Source organism: Acomys russatus, chromosome 17 (assembly GCF_903995435.1).
Source record: "Acomys russatus chromosome 17, mAcoRus1.1, whole genome shotgun sequence".
Lineage (NCBI taxonomy): Eukaryota > Metazoa > Chordata > Mammalia > Rodentia > Muridae > Acomys > Acomys russatus.
The window spans coordinates 6,466,406-6,484,963 of record NC_067153.1 but is presented as its reverse complement, the minus strand read 5'-3'; the positions used below and the strand labels follow the sequence as shown (position 1 = coordinate 6,484,963).

General features: G+C 40.4%; 1 protein-coding gene across 17 annotated transcripts in view; it reads right to left on the bottom strand.

Moving 5' to 3' along the window:
- The window catches only part of Rims2 (regulating synaptic membrane exocytosis 2), a 455,960-nt gene that overhangs the window by 47,124 nt on the left and 390,278 nt on the right, over window positions 1-18,558 (bottom strand). For 3 of the 17 annotated variants that reach the window (XM_051159504.1, XM_051159506.1, XM_051159505.1), the window contains one exon: window positions 15,484-15,725. The exons of the other annotated variants lie outside the window; for them this stretch is intronic. In XM_051159504.1, the coding sequence (XP_051015461.1) occupies window positions 15,484-15,725 (242 nt within the window). The remainder of the gene's footprint in view (window positions 1-15,483; window positions 15,726-18,558) is intronic. 17 annotated transcript variants of the gene reach the window in all.

Sequence of the window (18,558 nt, the reverse complement as noted above, 5' to 3'; positions counted from 1 at the left end):
GGAGGCTTGCTCCTTAGCCAAGTTAGCCAAAGCTGCGAGTTTCTGGTTCACTGAAGAACCTTGTCTCAAAAACAAACAAACAAACAAACAAACAAACAAAGCATCAGAGATGGCTCAGTGGTTAAAAGCACTGGCTACTTTTACTCAGGAACTAGGCTCACTTCTCAACACAACATGGCAGCTAACAACCGTTGTCACTCTAGGGTTCCAGGGCTCTGATGCTCTCTTTGGGCCTCTGTGGACACTGCATGTATTGGTGGACTTATACACATACAGGCAAAAAACCAAACCAAAACTCATACACGTAAAACAAAAATAAATACAGCTTAAAAAATAAACTAGAGAATAATTGTGGAAGATAACTGATGACCTCTGGCTTCCACAAGCATACACACCACATGTGTGTATGGTGCACATGGCCATGTAAGTGCTATCACTCTGTCTGTCTGTCTGTCTGTCTGTCTGTCTGTCTATCTATCTATCTATCATCTACCTACCTACCCATCTTTAGAGAGAAGGGAAGATATTCAGCCAAGGAAGTGCAATTTCATGCTGCAGAAAATAAGAATAAAGGAGAAAAAAAAAAGCCTTAGAAATACAGGATGTGTTATGTTTAATGTTGAAAGCAAGAGACTTCCAGGATTCTCATATGGGCCCCACAGTTGTCCTCCTCTGTTATACACGACATCAATAACAGAAGTGCCCGCAGCTTTGTGGGGGGCTGAGTTTCATGTCCCTATTGCCTTTCTGCGGGTACCTTAACTGTGCTGTTATTTCAGCACCAGTAGGAAGCTGTTTGGTACCCTGCCATGTTCCCCGAGGGCTACTCTCAAACACACTGCTGACTATTGGCATCACACTGTTTGTATTATAAGTAACAGAGTGAGATTTTCATTTAAGAGGAACTAACACAAAATTGAAAAAAAAAAAAAACACCTTAAGTGCTTACACTGAATTTTTGTGGAATTTAATTTACAAGGACATCTATTTTCCATGTTTATATGTTTGAAAAGATTTTGGCTCATGAGGCCTATGAAGGAAATGGCAAGAATTAGACTTATGAGAATGTCTGCTAAGGTCACATAACCTGACACGTGACACGGTTCTCTGGACCTGCTACACTTCTTAGTCTGCCATTGTTTCTTTTCCTCATCTTTTCTTTCTTTTCCTTAAGGATGTATTTCCTTTGAATACCCTTCTCCACCCTCTGAGCATCGAGAAGATTGTTAGACTAAGAGGCCAGCCTTTGGAATTCTGACTTCCTCCTGCAGGAGGTGAAAAGTCATGGGGTTGAAATATCAAATGCTCTCTAATGTGGTTATGCAGAATAATCCAGCTTTGTGTGAGGACAATCTTTCTAGACAGCAAGTCAGCAATCTGAGAGTTTATGAGATCTTAAAGCATAAGTGGATGTGACTAGGGTCTGTGATCACAGGGTCTGTGGTCAGGGGAATACAGTTATCAACCTTGCAGAGACAAAGGCCATTATTAATCTTTAACAGCTTACTCTGTGTGCTGACCCTACTTTGGAGTGCAGATGTCAGACACCTGTCAGTAAAGAGCGCTAGAAATATTACAACCCAGGGAGCATTTAGTACGAGAGAGAACAACGGATTTCTACTGTGCTTCCAGAGCAGTGGCTCTCACCCTTCCTAACGCTGCAGCCCTTTAATTCAGTTCCTCATGTTGTGGGGACCCCCAAGCATAAAGTTATCTCCATTGCTATCTCATAGCTATAATTCTGCTACTATTATAAATCACAATGTAAATACCTCTGTTTTTGATTACCTTAGATGACCCTTGTGAAAGGGTCATTCAACCCCGAGAGGCGTTATGACCCACTGCTGAGGCTGAGAACCACTGCTTTAGAAGCTCATTGTCTTCTTAGAATTTTAGCAATGATTCTTCTTCATTTCTGTGAATATATTCACAGCCTAATGTATAACGTTTACAATGTGCATTAATGCCTTCTGTGTGAATTTTGCTGTAGGCATCAGTCAAGACAACCTAGCACGTCTTCTGTCTTTTTGGGTAAAAAACACCCATGTATTACTTGGGCATGGTGACTGGCTCTTTATTCTTTGATGGTTTTGAAGGGTTACAGTGATCTGAAGTTGTTAAAATTTTATGACCAGCCAGCCCATCGTTACCAGAAATGAAAAAAAAAAAAATAGCATTTTAATGAATCATTCTTGCTTACTATGAAATGCAATTAATTAATGGCTTAAATAAGATTCCATGCTTTACTCTTTTGGGGTTATAGACTTGAAATTAGGTCTGGTGTGAAATGAATATGTAACTTCAAATCTCAACACATTTTCATCTATTCACATGCACAAAAAAATATAGTCAAAGCAATTATGCATTCCACAACCCAGGGTTAATACTGAAAATATTTTATAACGCCCTAGTCAGAACACATATTAGCAAGTAATATTGGAACGCCCCATGCATCATCAGTAAAACAAACAAAACATTACATAAACCATGATTTTTCTATATTTTCTTTTGTATGATCAACAAAAATATAACTTATGGTAAAGAGAAACTTTTAAGAAGCCTGACTTCTTACTATGACACACATGTACATACACATTGAAAAATTACCCAAATACAAAGCTTTCAAAGAGAACAAATGAGTCTTAATTGCCTTATTTTTTTTTTTTTTTACTATTTCTAGCCCCAATACTTGATTTACTAAGAATTCATAGGAGTATATCATATTAATTGTATTGCTTAAGGACACCCTTTACTCTACCTTTCAGTATTATCTAAAATAAAAATTTCTAAAAAAAAAAAAAAAAAAAAAAAAAAAAAAAAACCCACTTGATAGCAACTGCTGATAAGCATCTAAAGTTCTTTGATCTACTTGGAGCGAGTCCTAAACCTTGATGATAAAAGAAAAATCACAGAGACTTAGATCTACGATCAGTCAAAGTTTTTACTCCAGAAAATATGTAAAATCAATCATGCATAAAATATCTTTTTATGTCAGCCAATGAAAACATTATCTTTAGATATCATGAACGAGCTTAAATGAGTACTGTCTTCCTGAGTAGCTTTCAATGTAGCCAAGTGGCAAGCACGTCAAATTAAATACATGAAGCTGAGCCCTGAGAACTGAGAAACTTTAAGAATTGAACTAGTTTACACAGTACCTTAAATCTTTGATTTTACAAAACAAAAAACAACAACAACAACAAAAAAAAACACATTATTACCTTTCTCTTAGTTAGAGTGGGTATGAGTGAAAACACTGACTGCATGCTATCACGTTACACTCTGTTAGTCAGGGTGGTTATGACTGACAGCTATAGTGATGATAATAGCGACAACAGTGATATCTGGCTGCACACGCTCGGTTTCTGGTTTTGGAGTTAATAGCTCCTCCTTTGCCAATACATATCATCTGGCATTGCCATTAGGCAGAACGGGAAAATTTTCCCATGTCCTTATTGCTTTCACAGTTTTCAACCCTAGCCCAGCTTTAAAAGATCTATGTGTCTTAGTTATATTTATTGTGTCACTCTAAAGTTATTTAATGATAATATTTGAAATTAACGAAATTATCAAATATAGACTATGAAGTTTATTCAATTTTACACAAAGTTATAAGGCAAAAATTATGGTCTTGGCTTCAGAAGGTAAATGTATATTCTCTCATACTCTAAAAAATGGTTCATAAATTTCATCAGCTTCCCCCAAGTGACTGACTATAGAGTTACCACATTATCCTGCAACCCCTGTCATGTCTGCATAGCCAAGAGAATGAAAACATACATAGGCCACAGACATTTGCACACAGAAGTTTACATCAGCACTATTCATAACAGTCAAAAGATGGAAATAGCCCAAATGCTCATTAAAACACGCACAGAGAACTAAAAGAGGCAGCTCCTACAAAACACGGACACCTATGATAACAGGGTGAATCTTAAGAACAATTTTTCTAAATGAAGAAAGTTAGTGCAGACTAGCATCTGTTTGGAGCTCAGACAGAGAAACATAAGGCTATGCTGACCGGGCTGGCAGGTGCCGACGGGTGGAGCAGGAGGGATGAGTGATGGATGATGACTGGCAGCTCCGGGGCATGGAGGTGCTTTTTGATGTGATCACAAGACTCTGAAAGTGTGGTGATGGTTGCATATGATTTGAATATATTAAAAACTGTTGGGTGGTATAAATTTTAATGAATTATATGGTGTGAGAATTATATCTCAACATTGTTTCTAAAAGAAATTAATAAATTTAAAAGAATTACTATGTTCTTAAAATTACAGTGCATTACATAACAGAACTTTTAGAGCCAGATGTTTATGATAAGAATACAACTCTGCCTGCATTCCTGGAGGTCTGTTGGCACCAGAAACATCCAGGTTAGACCCCTCCCCCCAATCTCCTGCCTGCCTGGTCCCCCTAGGTAGGCCCAGAACAGCTGAGCTGTGCCCTCTCCCTAAGCTTCATTGTCCAGCCCATGGCTCTGCCTGCATTTCTAGATGCCTGCCAGCACCAGGGACAAACAGATAGCTAAAGTCTAGCATGAGAACGCAATCCACAATAGCCAGGGAAATATGACACCACCAGAGCCTGGCTATCCTCCTGTAGCAAGCCCCTAATATCCTAACACACCCCAAGCCCCTGATATCCCAACACAGCCCAAGCCCCTGATATCCCAACACACCCCAAGCCCCCAATATCCCAACACAGCCCAAGCCCCTAATATCCTAACACAGCCCAAGCCCCCGATATCCCAACACACCCCAAGCCCCCGATATCCCAACACACCCCAAGCCCTGATATCCCAACACACCCCAAGCCCCTGATATCCTAACACAGCCCAAGCCCCCGATATCCCAACACACCCCAAGCCCCTGATATCCTAACACACCCAAGCCCTGATATCCTAACACAACCAAAGCAAAAGATGACCTTAAATCCAATCTTAAGAGGATGATAGAGGCCTTTAGAGAGGAAATGAAAAAATCCCTTAAAGAAATGCAGGAAAATACAATCAAACAGGTGAAGGAAATTAATAAAACTGTTCAAGACCTAAAGATGGAAATAGAAGCAATAAAGAAGATGCAAACTGAGGAAATCCTGGAGATGGATGCTCCAGCACACAACAGGGACATTTGCTCAACTATGTTCACAGCAGCCTTATGCATAATAGACAGAAGCTAGACACAATCTAAATGTCCCTTAACTAAAGGACAAATAAAGAAACTGTGGTACATTTATACAATGGAATACTACTCAGCCATTAAAAACATGGCTATCATGAAATTTGCAGGCAAATGGATGGAAACTATAAAATACCCTGAGTGAGGTAACCTAGACCCAGAAAGACACCCATGGTGTGTACTCAATTATAAGTGGATATTGACCATAAAGTTAATACAGGATAGCCATGTTACATTTCACAGGCCCAAAGAAGCTAAGTAACAAGGAGGACCCAAGGGGAGGGGGTACATTTGAATCTCACCGAGAAGGGCAAATAAAATAGACATTGGGGGTGAATAGAGGGAGGAAACTGGGTAGGAGAAGGGTTGGGAAGGGGAACAGGAGGGATCAAATAAGGGAAGGATGGAGGGAGAGGGAACTAGGAGACAGAACTGGGACTGATGGTGGTGGTGGTGTGTCTCTGGGACAAGGGAAACTCCCAGGAGACTACAAGGGTGACACTAGCTAAGGCTCCTAGCAATAAGGAATATGGAACCTGAAGCAGCCACTTCCTATAAACAGGAAAGACCTCCAATGGAGGGATGAGGACAGCAACCCACCCATGAAACCTTAAACCTGTAATTTGTCCTGCCTACAAGCTATGCAGGGATAAAGACGGAGTAGAAAGTGAGGGAATGGCCAACTAATGACTGGCCCAACATGAGAGAGTCCACCCCTGACACTGTATTAATTATATCCTGCTATACTTGTAGACAGGAGCCTAGCATAACTGTCCTGAGAGGCTTCACCCAGGAGCTGATGGAAACAGATGCAGAGATCCACTACCAAACATTAGGCAGAGCTTGCAGAATCCTGTGGGAGAGGGCAAAGGAAGGATTGAAGGAGCCAGACGGATCAAGAACAACAAAAGAAAACCTACAAAATCAAGTAACTTGGGTCCATAAGGGTCTAACGAAGACTGAACCACCAACCAAAGAGCATGCATGGAACGGACCTAGGCGCCCCACACATACGTAACAGATGTGCAGCGTAGCCTTCATGTGGGTCCATTAGCAACTAAAACAGGAGCTGTCTCTGACTCCGCTGTCTACCTTTGGGTTTCCTCTTAACTGGGCGGCCTTGTCTGGCCTCAAAAGGAGATGCACCTAGTCCTACAGGAAGTTGATATGCCAAAGTTGGTTGTTATCCGTGGGAGGCCTGCCCTTCTCTGAGGAGAAATGGAGAGCGGAATGGGGTAAAGGAAGGTAGGAGGGAGGCTGTAGGAGGAGGGCGGGGAGGGGAAGCGGCTATAAGGATGTAAAGTAAATGAAGTTTTAAAAGAATATAATTATTGTTAAATATTATGCATAATATGTACAAAATAGGATTTGTTTGTATGTAAAAGCACACAAGCTTCGCCTTCCTGAGTCTCCCCTGCTCTGTGGAGGGTCTTCCCTTCTGTGTGCCTGCTGCATGTACATAAGCCCTCGCTCCTAATAAAAGCATTTCCCCACTGGCAAAAACAAACAAAGAAGCAAACAAACACATTCATATAAATGGTTTTGAAAAACCCCTAAATCTTAATTGTGGAGTATGGAACTTAAACTTTCTATAATAAGCTTTGTTCAAGTACAACATTCCCGAAATAGAAAAATATGAAGAGTGTTTGCAGGAGAGGAAAAAGTACCCAAACATGAAAGAGAAAGTCTGTGAGTTAACCTCCGACTCAAGAAAAGATTAGTTTGTCATCCTAATTTATTACACCAGTGTTTGCCTTGAGGTAGGTCTTTTATGTGGCATGAAAAGATGTCATTAGCTTTTGAAGAGAACTAAAGTGACATGCAAACAAATAAATATTCCTCTAGAAAAATGAGTCCAAATGTAGAAATGCAGGATTATATTAGACAAACATTGCCTAAAGATTAGAACATAAGATCATTGTTTTTCAACCTTAACTTGGTTCATTTTTTTAGTGAGTTGCTGTTACAAAGAAAACAATGGAAGCTTGGCACTGAAGAGATGGCTCAGTGAGTACCAGCATGCACTGCTCCTGCAGAGGACCAAGTTTGGTTCCCAGCATCCGTGTTAGGAGGCTCACAGCCTTCTGTAACTACAGGTGCAGGGGATCTTACAGCCTTTTTTGACCTCTGAGTACATTCACTGTCATTTGCATGTACATAAACATAATTAAAATATTTTTTTAAAGAAAAGACTTATTTACATAGGAGAATCTCGGATTTGTCATTTTTCCCTATTATTTTAATATCATAATAACATTTTCTTAAATAAAACTAAATTAAAAATGTTTCTGTGAACTACATTGCCCACCCTCTGCCCCAGCTTCCACCTTTAGCTTACTTTAATGAAAGAACCTTTAATGGACTCAGGAGTCAAGCTTGATTATGCTTAGGGCACATGATATAGAACCACAGCAGAAGTGGCTGACAGCCAAGATTGAAGGTCTTCCTTAAGAGCCTACTTAAGTCGTTGGTCATGGAACTCCTAACTGTGAGATCTAATTCTCTTATGCCCTATGATGAAAAATAACATCTTAAAATGCTGTACACACGAGTCATCATTAAGGCTTTCTGCCTACTTTCTTTCACCTTGTCTTTTCTTAAAGGAGCATGCTGTAATTCACAACTGAGGATTGCTTTGGATCCTATCCTACTTGACTCCACAAGTCTGTATGTCGAAGGCTTTATTGCCAGCCTACGGCAACGCTGCAGATGGTGAACCCTTTAGGTGAGGCTAACCCGAGGAGGCTCAGGTGCTTCCACAAATAGTCTAAGGGATACCGGGTCCAAGACATCCTTCACTAAAGAGTTCTTTGCTTAATGTGAATTTGGAAATAATAACTTGTTCTCTGACCTACCACCCCCTCATGCCTTGTTATTTAGCCATGAAACTCCCCCCTTTTTTGTTTAACATCTGGTGTCCTCCAAAGACCCGATGTTTCTTAGAGGAACACCAGGAGAACCTTGCCCTAGCTGACAGCCTTCCTGTGTTCACCACGCCCCACGCTGCCTGTCGCCCCAAGTAAAGGAGGGTGCTCTCGTTAAAGGGCTGTGTTGCCCTCGCCTCATGCCCCAGCTCGCTTCTGACTAGCTCCGCCCTTGCTCCTGTCACTTTCTTAACACATTGACATTTTTCCTTCTCATGCCTTTGAAAATACTGATAGCCAGAAATAGATCTTAGGTTGGTTAAAAGGCCCAATGTCATATTAATTTATTAAATACCGCAATGACCTTAAAAAAAAAAGCAATAAATCACAGACTTTTTGCTAAAACTAAAAAAATCCACAGATAGTAAAATATAGATAAAAGCATAATTTTGCTTTCTTATCAGCATTATGGCTTACATAATGAAGATTTAGATTTGGAAAACTTTAAAAATGCTAATTTTTTCCTCAATTAAAGTTTCAGTAACCAATTATGGAATAGTAGAAAATAAATGTAATATCTAATTTTTGTTTTGTTTTGTACTGTCAATCAGTTATAGTAGCAATGAAAGCTTATACAATCTTTCTGACCCCGACTCTAGCCCTTTCTGATTTTAAGCCTGCTTCCATACTGTAGACAACATTGTTAAGGTTCCTTATCTTTCTTCAAGCTGGAAACAAGTCCGAAGAGAAATGTATTTTAAAGACATTATTTTGGAACATCATTTGTCTTCAGCTGTTCAGTTACATAATTAGCAAATATCTGATCTAGAGACGGACCCTGAGCCAGCTTTCTGTAGTAAAAAGAAATAAATGAGGTCTAGACAGCCAGCAGATATATGAATATAGATTACATCTATGCGTTAATCAACTATAATATAAGCACAATTTGTTATTATAATTGACAACACACTTTCTCATCTGCATCTCAATTAGATAACTACATTTTTCAAAGCTTGTATTACTTTCTTCAGTGGAGAAGCACATTTCCCTATCGTCAGGGTACACAGTGAATACAGCTACTTGCATTTTCTATCTACAGCCGTGTATAAAAAAACTGCACTTGTACTTTTTTTACATTATTATCTGAAAATAACAGGCAACTCTAGGAATCCAACAAACAGTCCTTAGGTTTGCACACATGACTGTGTTTAAGCATTTAGTTTCCTTTTAAGAATTTCTTATAAAAATTTTCAGGTGGCATTTACTCTTGATTGGAATGTAAAAGCTAGAAACTGGGTTTTACCTTATGAGCTAGAATGACAATAATGTTAGTTTAGCTCTGAAAAATTAGCTATTACACAGAAGATATATACACTTACAACCCTAATGTGTATCGCAGCTATTTTTCAATTTCTGTGACAAAACACCATGACCAAGGCAACTTTTAAAAGAAAGCATTCATGGTTCCAGAAGGGAGCGTCCATGACTGAGTGGGAGGCCTGGCGCTGGGGCAGTAGCTGAGAGACTACGTGGGGGTCCACAAGGACAAAGCAGAGAGAGGTAACTGGCAATGCTTTGGTCTTTTGAAACTTTGAGGTAACACACCTCCTCCCACAAGGCCACACCTCCCACAGGCCACACCTCCTTAATCCTTCCCAAGCAGTTCCACCAACTGGAGACCAGACAGTCACGTACATGAGCCTATGGGGGCCATCTTCATTCAAACCAGCACAACCTTCTTCCTCTTCAAGTGGCTGCTACATAGAATATAGATACTAAATTTAAGAATAAACTGTTCTAGTTGAATACTTTGTTAAATAATAAACTAGCTTATTTGTTATTTATTTATTTATTTATTTTTACAGGTTCTAGAAACTTTGTTTTCCTTCCACCTTTCTCCCTTTGTTCAGGTGTCTGCAGAGCAGCTCAGGACCACTCAGTGGTGGCTCCAACCCCCTCGGTGGTCTGCACTGTGAGAGCTGCTGACCAGTCCTCAGTGGCTGGCTGGGCGCTCTAGTCCTCAGTAGGGAACTGCTGGGTGGGTACGCAGGGCACCTGCACACCCTCAGACCAGTCTGCCACCTCTGGCTGAGCAGTGGTGAACTTAGGAGCAACAACTACTCTGCGGGTCTGACCTGGTGGATCCCAGGGAGGCAGAGCGTTGGCACCCCTCTCCCTGCTACAGAGCAGTTGTCATCCTAGGGAGGCGCAGCGCTGGCACCCCTCTCCCTGTTACAGAGCAGTTCTCATCCCAGGGAAGAAACCATGGCTGGAATAATAGAAAACCACAAGCGAACAGAAAACAGGAAAGAGCAGAAAAAAAGGCGCTTCATTATCAGACAGAAGGGAGACGAGGCAGGGCTGTGCCCCTTGTCCCTCTACTTTCAACAACATATTTCCCTTGGAAAGGAAGGTTTGGCTGAAAGGTGATGGAGTAAAAAACTGCTCAGTATCTTATCTGTAGCCATAGTCTCCTGGGGGCACTGGTGCTATTCACCTTTCCGTGAAGGTTTATGGCATCAGCTAGCACAGTGTTATTTCACTGTGAGTTCCCTCATCAATGTTTCCCCATCTGGGCTCATACTTCGTTAAGAGCATTTACTACTCTTGATTTTTCTAAGCAATGATAAAGGTGCCAGTAAAAAGAAAAGAATTACACATACCAGGCAACACAAAGCCACTTCCTCTTAGGGTTAAAAGCCCCAGTTACATCATTAAATTAGTCCCAACTCGAATACTAGAGAAAAGCACGATAGGTTCTACTTTCCCAAACTTTTAATCCAGAACACATATCTAGATCAAACTACAGCCGGTTGCCTCATGCATGCTGTGCAGATCCTATGATGGAACTGAAATCCAAGTCACGTGGCTTTGATGAAAGAAAGGCGGGGCAGACAAAGTTAGGGTCATCTGTGGCCGACTCTTACGTCACAGCAAGCTTTGCAATCGGGCCTGATGACACTTCATTGGTTAAAGAATGTCTGCCTCACTGCAACATACATATCAAACGAAGAGGACCTGAGTGAGCACATATCAAAGTGTTAAGTGGTAAACCTCAATAAACAGTCATCAAAGGCAACAGTTTCAATTAAAAACCCAAGTTAGCTCAGAATAAGATTATTCAGTGAGTCATTTTAAAACTTTACAAGGTAATAACAGTTTTAATAAGAAAAAAAAAACATTTATCTTGAAATAAAAAGTTACCAGGTTGTGTTCACTTAGAAAAGCGTCAGAGAGGACAGATTCTGTGTTAGTGTTGCTTGTCTTAATGAAGTTCGCAATGCAAAACAGAACTCAAGACCTCCGGGGAGAATGAGCCAACAGTCCTTTTCCACACATTGCAGAAGTCGGCCACACAGTCTGTCCTCGTTACTGCTCGGTTATGCTATCTGTTTGCAATTTTATTAATTTTACAACAGATAATTGCAGCTGTCTTTTTGGAGGTCTTTATAGTAGTTAATTAAAGCAGGACTCAAAAGAATAAAAGGCACAAAGCAGCTCCCTGTGCCCACTAAAATGTATGGGAATTTTATTTCAAATGCCCTTGACTTCAGAACTGCGTTTCTGTTGACACCCAAATATTCATAAAACCTTAAAGCATTTGGCTTCAATAAAATTAAAAGACTTCTTCTCTTTCTATGAGTTTCTTAGCTTGGAAGTATTCTCTTTATGGTCTGCTTACTTACAGTTACTACGAGACTACTGATGATTCCCATGAACATCTCCCTTTGGCTATATATACCTTAAATTTCTAACCAAGTAATTAATTAAGTACAGCCTATGTTAAAAGTCTTACCCAGAGAAATTCATATTTTGAAAGAAAGTTTTCCCACTAGCAATATGGAAAGAAGTATTTACAAAGGCGGCGCATTGCAGGAGGTCAGGAGTCACCCTGAGAGGACTAACTCTGGAGTCTCACCTGTCTCCCATGAAGCTTTTGATGTGTGAAATGCTGTGATGATACAGAAACCTCAAGTCGTGAAAATTAAACAATAAATTACTGCTATTGTTAGTCATGTTTTAATAGCTAGTAAATACTGGCCATAATGTTATGTTCAGAAAAGTCTAAATCTTAGTAACAGAACGTGTTCTCTAGTACAAAAAAAAAAATGTAAACTGTGAAAGCTAAAATTTTATTTCTTTTTGCATTGCTGCCAAGAAAGAATATGATATAAATAGTAACTTAAAAGCTACAGCATTCTATTCAGACGCTTTCACCTGGTCCATCAACTTTTACTATTAACAATGACAGCAGTAGCCAGCATGGCCCTGCAAAGGCACTGGTGGACTCCCTCGTGGACTCTGAAATACGTTACAGTAGTCGGCAGCATGTCCTTTTCTGATGTTATAAAGTTATGGATGTAAAATATAGACGAGATCTTGGATCAAACAAGGGATCTCAATTTGTGACAGGAAAACAAAATAACACAAGAGCGCCATAGCAAATGAATACCTTATAACCTGCATGTGTAGGAAGGTATAATATAAGACAATTTGTGTTTGCAGATATATGGACATTTCCTTAAAAATAACTTAAGAGTTTTGTTTGTTTGGGTTTTTTTCCAAGACAGGGTATCTCAGTGTAGCCTGGCTATCCTGGAACTCACTCTGCAGACCAGGTTGGCCTTGAACTCACAGAGTGCACCTACCTCTGCCTCCTGAGTGTAGGTATGAGCCACCACTGTCCAGTCAACTTTTAAGAGATTTGTTCTTTGTATTAGCAGTAACAGTAAGACATTATAGGATGAGACAGCAATGAGGAAATATTTGACATAAATAAGCGCACACCTAGCTTAGAGCAAAGAGTGATTTCCTTTGGAGAGTGTGGCCACTGGCGGGTTACCATGGGCCAGGGGATAGTCCCACGTCCATTAATACATGGGCAGCACCAACTGGACTCAACTCATTATTAGAAATAGAAAGAAGTCACACACACACACACACACACACACAAACACACACACACACACACACACACACACACAGAGGGGGGCAGGCAGTGGGAGTGTGTCATAGTTAAAAAAATCTATGACTACACATTTCTAAGCAAGCCAGAATTTCTGTACGGGCTCAGAAAAATCTATAATTTTGAAACAGAAATGCTGTGTCAGAAACATATATGAGGCAGTCTTATAAAAACTGTAAAAGGTGACACTGGTCATGGAGAAAAGCCAACCGTTCACATCTTAACCATGCACCCTGAGCTCCGGTGACACTGTCACAGGAGTTTTTGTCCTCTTTTCACGACCCTCTCTGCAACCTCCTTCCTAAACCCAGCTTAAGACTCCATCTTCCAATGAGCACGGTCTCAGGTCACTGCTCTTTTATTTTTATGTTCTTCTTAAACAATGTCAGTTTTAAGCACAGTCTAAACTTTGTCATTTGTGTCAAGACTCAGGTGTGTTTAGTCGGATATGCTCTGCTATCTGTGCTGAGGATTTCCACACATATAAATTCAAGCTGTTCTGACTCCCAGCCTCTCCCTTTTCACCTCCCCTACTCTCCTCTTCTGCATACAGTCTGGGCTAGGTGCGTGGCGATCCACCTAGGGGTGCACATAAGCAATCGGGGTCACCTAGGACCCACCTCCTTACGTCCTCGTGTCTACCAGTGGCCAGTGTGCAAGTGGTCCAGCACTGACAGAGGCTCTGAGAGCAACATGTTAAATAGTTGTCTCTGACTATGTTTAAGCATCTTGAGATAATAAATGACCTTTGCTTGTCTCTGTGCTTGGTGCATCTGATACACAATCAGTGTTCACTATTTACCAAAAATGTCATGAATTCTAATTATATAGCTTAGTTCCAGATATTATCTAAGTTTTAGTCTTATTTTTCACTTTGAAGTTAAAAATGAATGTTTTTTTTTTACTGATACATATAAAAATAAAATTTCACATGTTAATTGCACGTGATGCTTAAAAGTGTATGCACTGTTTGATGTTTCAGCTGAGATAACAGCTTCATTCTTCATTCTTTAGGGCCTTCTCTCAAGGCTGTTTGGAATGTGCAGCAGACTGTGGTCAGGGTTTCCTGCAGCAGCTGGCAGCTGGACTGCCTTGCTTCTGTCCCAGTGCAGCTCAACAGCCAGAGTTCTGCTCTTCATCACTAATTTTTTCTGTGTGTTTCTCATGCTTTTTAAAACACCGACTACTTTAGAGAAATTTCACATTTACAGGCATTTGCAAGTTTTTAGTAAGGAATTGTAATAAAGTTTTAATTGCAAGGAAGTACAAAAACATCTCTCAATCAAAATCCCAATATCAGTTATAACGACACAAAATTTAATTATATGTGTTAGCTATTTTTAAAATAATTTAAGGAGAATGTGCGCATTTGTGAATTAAAATTATGCTTCTATATAAAAATTAGAAATAGCATTTTAAAACACCAAACAAAAGTTTACAATAACAAAACCTACATCGATACAGTAAGTGGTAAGCAGAATTAAGAGAATATTGTCAAATAACTATTTGAATATGATATTATTACACAAGACCTAAGATTTCATAATCAAAGTATGGTTTGCAAAACCAAGATTAGCCGGGTCCAAAAATTAATACAACCTTAAATTATTTTGCATTGTAGATATATACTCTGATTTCAAAAAAAAAAAACCCTAGCATCCAAACATTAATTAGATTTAATACAGTTGCGTATAATTTTACTATAAAAGAACACCATATTACACACTTTTGTTTAAGTAGATTTGCTATTATTTTCAAAATACCAGGGTTTTAATACTTAATTAGCAGCATCTATTTGAAGAAAAAAAAAAAGACCTTGCTTTGACTCACGAATTTCTTAATTGCTAACAGCGGCTTTCAGAGTCGGAGTGTTGTATATAGTTTATTTTTGCAGATGTAATTAGAAACCGAATTTTAAAGTAGCAAAGCCTTGAACATCTTCACCGTCCAGCGGAAGAAAACCTTCTGTCCCAGCAGCCCCAGCGGCTGAAGAATATTGGTGCTTGAAGTTTTAACTGACAGAACTTAAAGTGTTGCTTGCAAACTGAAAAGAAAGCTAGGTTGTCAGCAATAAACACAAAATCAGAGGTGTCATCTCCATTGCAAATAGCTGGGAATGAAAATTAATGTGACCAGCGAGCTCCATGGTATGGACCCTAGGGGAAAGCAAAAGCCCTGGATGAAAGCAGCCTCACAGGCGTCAGCAGCCAGCGGGCGGGCAGGCAGAGCTTCTCCCCTGAGGAGCAAAGACACACACTTTCAACAGTAGCCAAAGTTCGCTTTGAAACAGGCTGCTTGATCGCTGCAAAAGAAATCGTTGTTACTTTTCAAAAGGATGGGCTAATCTAAAACTTTCTTTTACTCCTGGACGATGTCACCATCCATATATTACTGTGATAAGATGACACGAAAAAAAATGTGTATTGTAATGACAACTTAAGTACGAAGTCAAGAGTAACATAAAAATTCCTACCGGTTTGGCTGAGTTGAGAAGCGCTGCGACTTTTCCGTGAGAGACCAACAATAGCTACCATTTTGGCCCCAATGCTAGAGCGTCGCTTCTTGCCAGTGGTACCCAGGGCGCCCACTGCAGTGTCCGACTGGCTGCCATCAGTCTTCTCCAGGGAGCACATGTCTCCACTGATGCTGGTGCTTTTGGTCATGCTCTTCCCTGACACGCCCATCTGTCTGCTTTGCATTTTGGATGTAAAGACACTGTCAGCCGGTGGGTCATTAGAAATGAAGACGAAAAGTGGAAAAGGAAAAGACAGAAGAGGCATTTTAGATAAAATATCAGGAATACACCAATCAAATTTTATCATCTTTGGAATGTATTTTTTGGATTTTAATTTTTCAAAAAGCATAATCTCTAATATGTTCTATTTACTATCCAGACTACTGTAACACATAAGGCAACTACGCAAAAAGTCAGACTGGCGGGCTGTGGTGGTCCACACCTTTAATCTCAGCACTTGGGAGGCAGAGGCAGGCCTGGTCTACGAAGCTAGTTCTAGGACAGCCAGGATTGGTATGCAGAGACACCTTGTCTCAAAAGCGCGCGCGCGCGCACGCGCGCGCGCACACACACACACACACACACACACACACACACACACATCAGACTCATAATTTTATTTCTACTCTTGAGGCACTGGTTCGAATGGTCACAGAGAAAAACAAAATGAAAACGCGGGGGCTTACTTAAGAGTGGGCCTTGTGGCAGGGCTACATGTGCTTTAAGAAGGCTTATTTAATAACTACGGGGCTAGATACTTTTATTAGCTTTAAGCTTTATAAAATTGTTTCACTTTACTTAACTTTGTAATTGTTGGTTTAAGCTTTCAAGAGTAAAGACTTCCCTCATATTTTTAGACCAAGTCAGAAAGCACACGGAAACATGGGAGCAGACAGAAGACTCGCTGTAAGACTAATACCACAGGGGGGTGACTGAAGACACAACTCCTGACTTCCCCGGTTCCTGGGGAGCAGTAGGAGGTAGACTAGGGGTGCAGCATCTGCAAACAGGCTCTCCAGCAGCCCTGGACAAACCTGGGCGGTGAGAAAGAAGCAGCCTGCATTGCAGGGATTGATGGGGGCGTTGACTTAGACACTGTCATTATGACTCGGTGTTAGAGACCATAGTTTATGCTTCACTTGGGTCCCAATAATGGGGATGTTCAGCACATGAGAATAAAAATAAAAAGGAATAAAAAGTCAAAAGTCAAAAATATCTGCACATTTTCTCCAAGTATTTAAAAGGAAAAAAGGGCAGTGTGAAAATTTAAAACTATATTGTACTATTTTATTCCTCATATTGAGTTCAATGAGAAATGAGGCAGAGAGAAAAATCAGTGTTTACATTTTATAATGCCCCACACTAACAATTTTAAAATATGTTTGATTTTTGTAATTCATTAATAAATACATTTTTAAAAAAGAGTAAAACTGTGTGGGAGACAAATTGAATCCCGGCTGTCCTGCTACCTCTTGGACACACCATAAAGAATACTTTGCCCTACTCTGAGCCCTAGAGTTATCATTTACAAAACAAGAATATTTATCTTAGATAATTTGTAAGGGAAAAAGCTGAGAAATGGAAATTATAATACTAGGGAATATCGGGCGGGGGGGGGGGGCGGGTAAAGCCCTCTGAAATGTGTTATCATCCACAATAGAAATGACATTTAGACCAGTGAGCTTAAGAGTACCAGGGGACCAAAATGTCTGACTAGTTTTCTTCCAGCACTACCATACTGTTGGAAAGTACACAGTGCTGATCAGGACACCAGGGGTTGATGTTTGGCTTTCGTGACTAACCATATAACCTTGGCAGAACCGTTTCCATTTTCCTTATTTAAAGAGTTAGAAAACACAAGAAAGGCTCTGGGCCCGATGTTAGTGTCAGAACAAGAACTAAAAGAAATTCTATTTTTCTCCTCATAGTTGTCCCCAGCACTGTCATCACTCAATAAAGTTCTAGGACACATTCTGGAGTGGAATATCTGTACCTACAAAACACCCTTCTTTCCAGACAGCTCATGGATTCGGGGTAAAGACATGTGAGTTTCGGGACATGCTTCCATCAGAAAAAGAGTAATGTCAGGAAGGTGGAAGTCTTGTTGAGGGGAAGGCTTTGAAATAGAAGCATACGCCCCACAGCCACAGTAACACCACTTTCAGTTACACAGGACTATGCACGCCTTCTGGAGAACCACCTAATCCACTGCACGGAAAGCGAGTCAGACATACACAACGTTTCCTACTGCATCAAATGATTTTTCACCTTATTTTTCCTAGTTGGATACAGAGATCATAATCAAAATTGAGAAAAATGATAGCGGAAACTATTAAAGCAATTTGTCGATGAGAAGGTAAGTATTGTGATATCGCTATGGCTATATAGATGGGCACACTCACTCTAACATAACTTTGGACATCTGCAGTGGGAGGGAATTGACAGTTTTCTGCTTCCCTCCCTGTGCTGTCCACAGGGCTGAGGGTATGAGCAGTTGCAGCCCATAAGCACGTCTGGAGGAGGAGGAGGAGGCTGAGGTTAGGATGCCTGGCCTTTCCTCACTAGACGTCATCTGAAACTAAAGCAAACAAATGCTCCGGTTGGGAACTCTTATTTTATGAGCTCCCTTGTAGGAGGGAAATGGTCACAAAAGGTAGCTTTTTGGCACTGTCACTGTGGTTAGGAAAATGGACTTGTCAAAGTCGAAATTACATCAGAGGACAAGTTGTTAAGGGTCTGACATGTGGTAAATTTCAACACTGCTGCGCATGAGTCTGTGTAACTTTTATTTGTTTTCTAGTAGTTTGCTTGTTTGTGTGGTGTTTTTTCTGTTTGTTTCCTCAGTTTTGAGACAATGTCTTGACTATATAGCACTGGCTTGACCTGGCACTTAGTATTTAGAGCAAGCTGTCCTTGAACCTGTGGGCACTCCTCCTGCCTCTACCTTCCGAGTGCTGGGATTACAGGTATATATGCACTGCACCTGGCTTGGTGTTATATTTCTGAAGAGAAATTTGGCAACATGCAATAAAT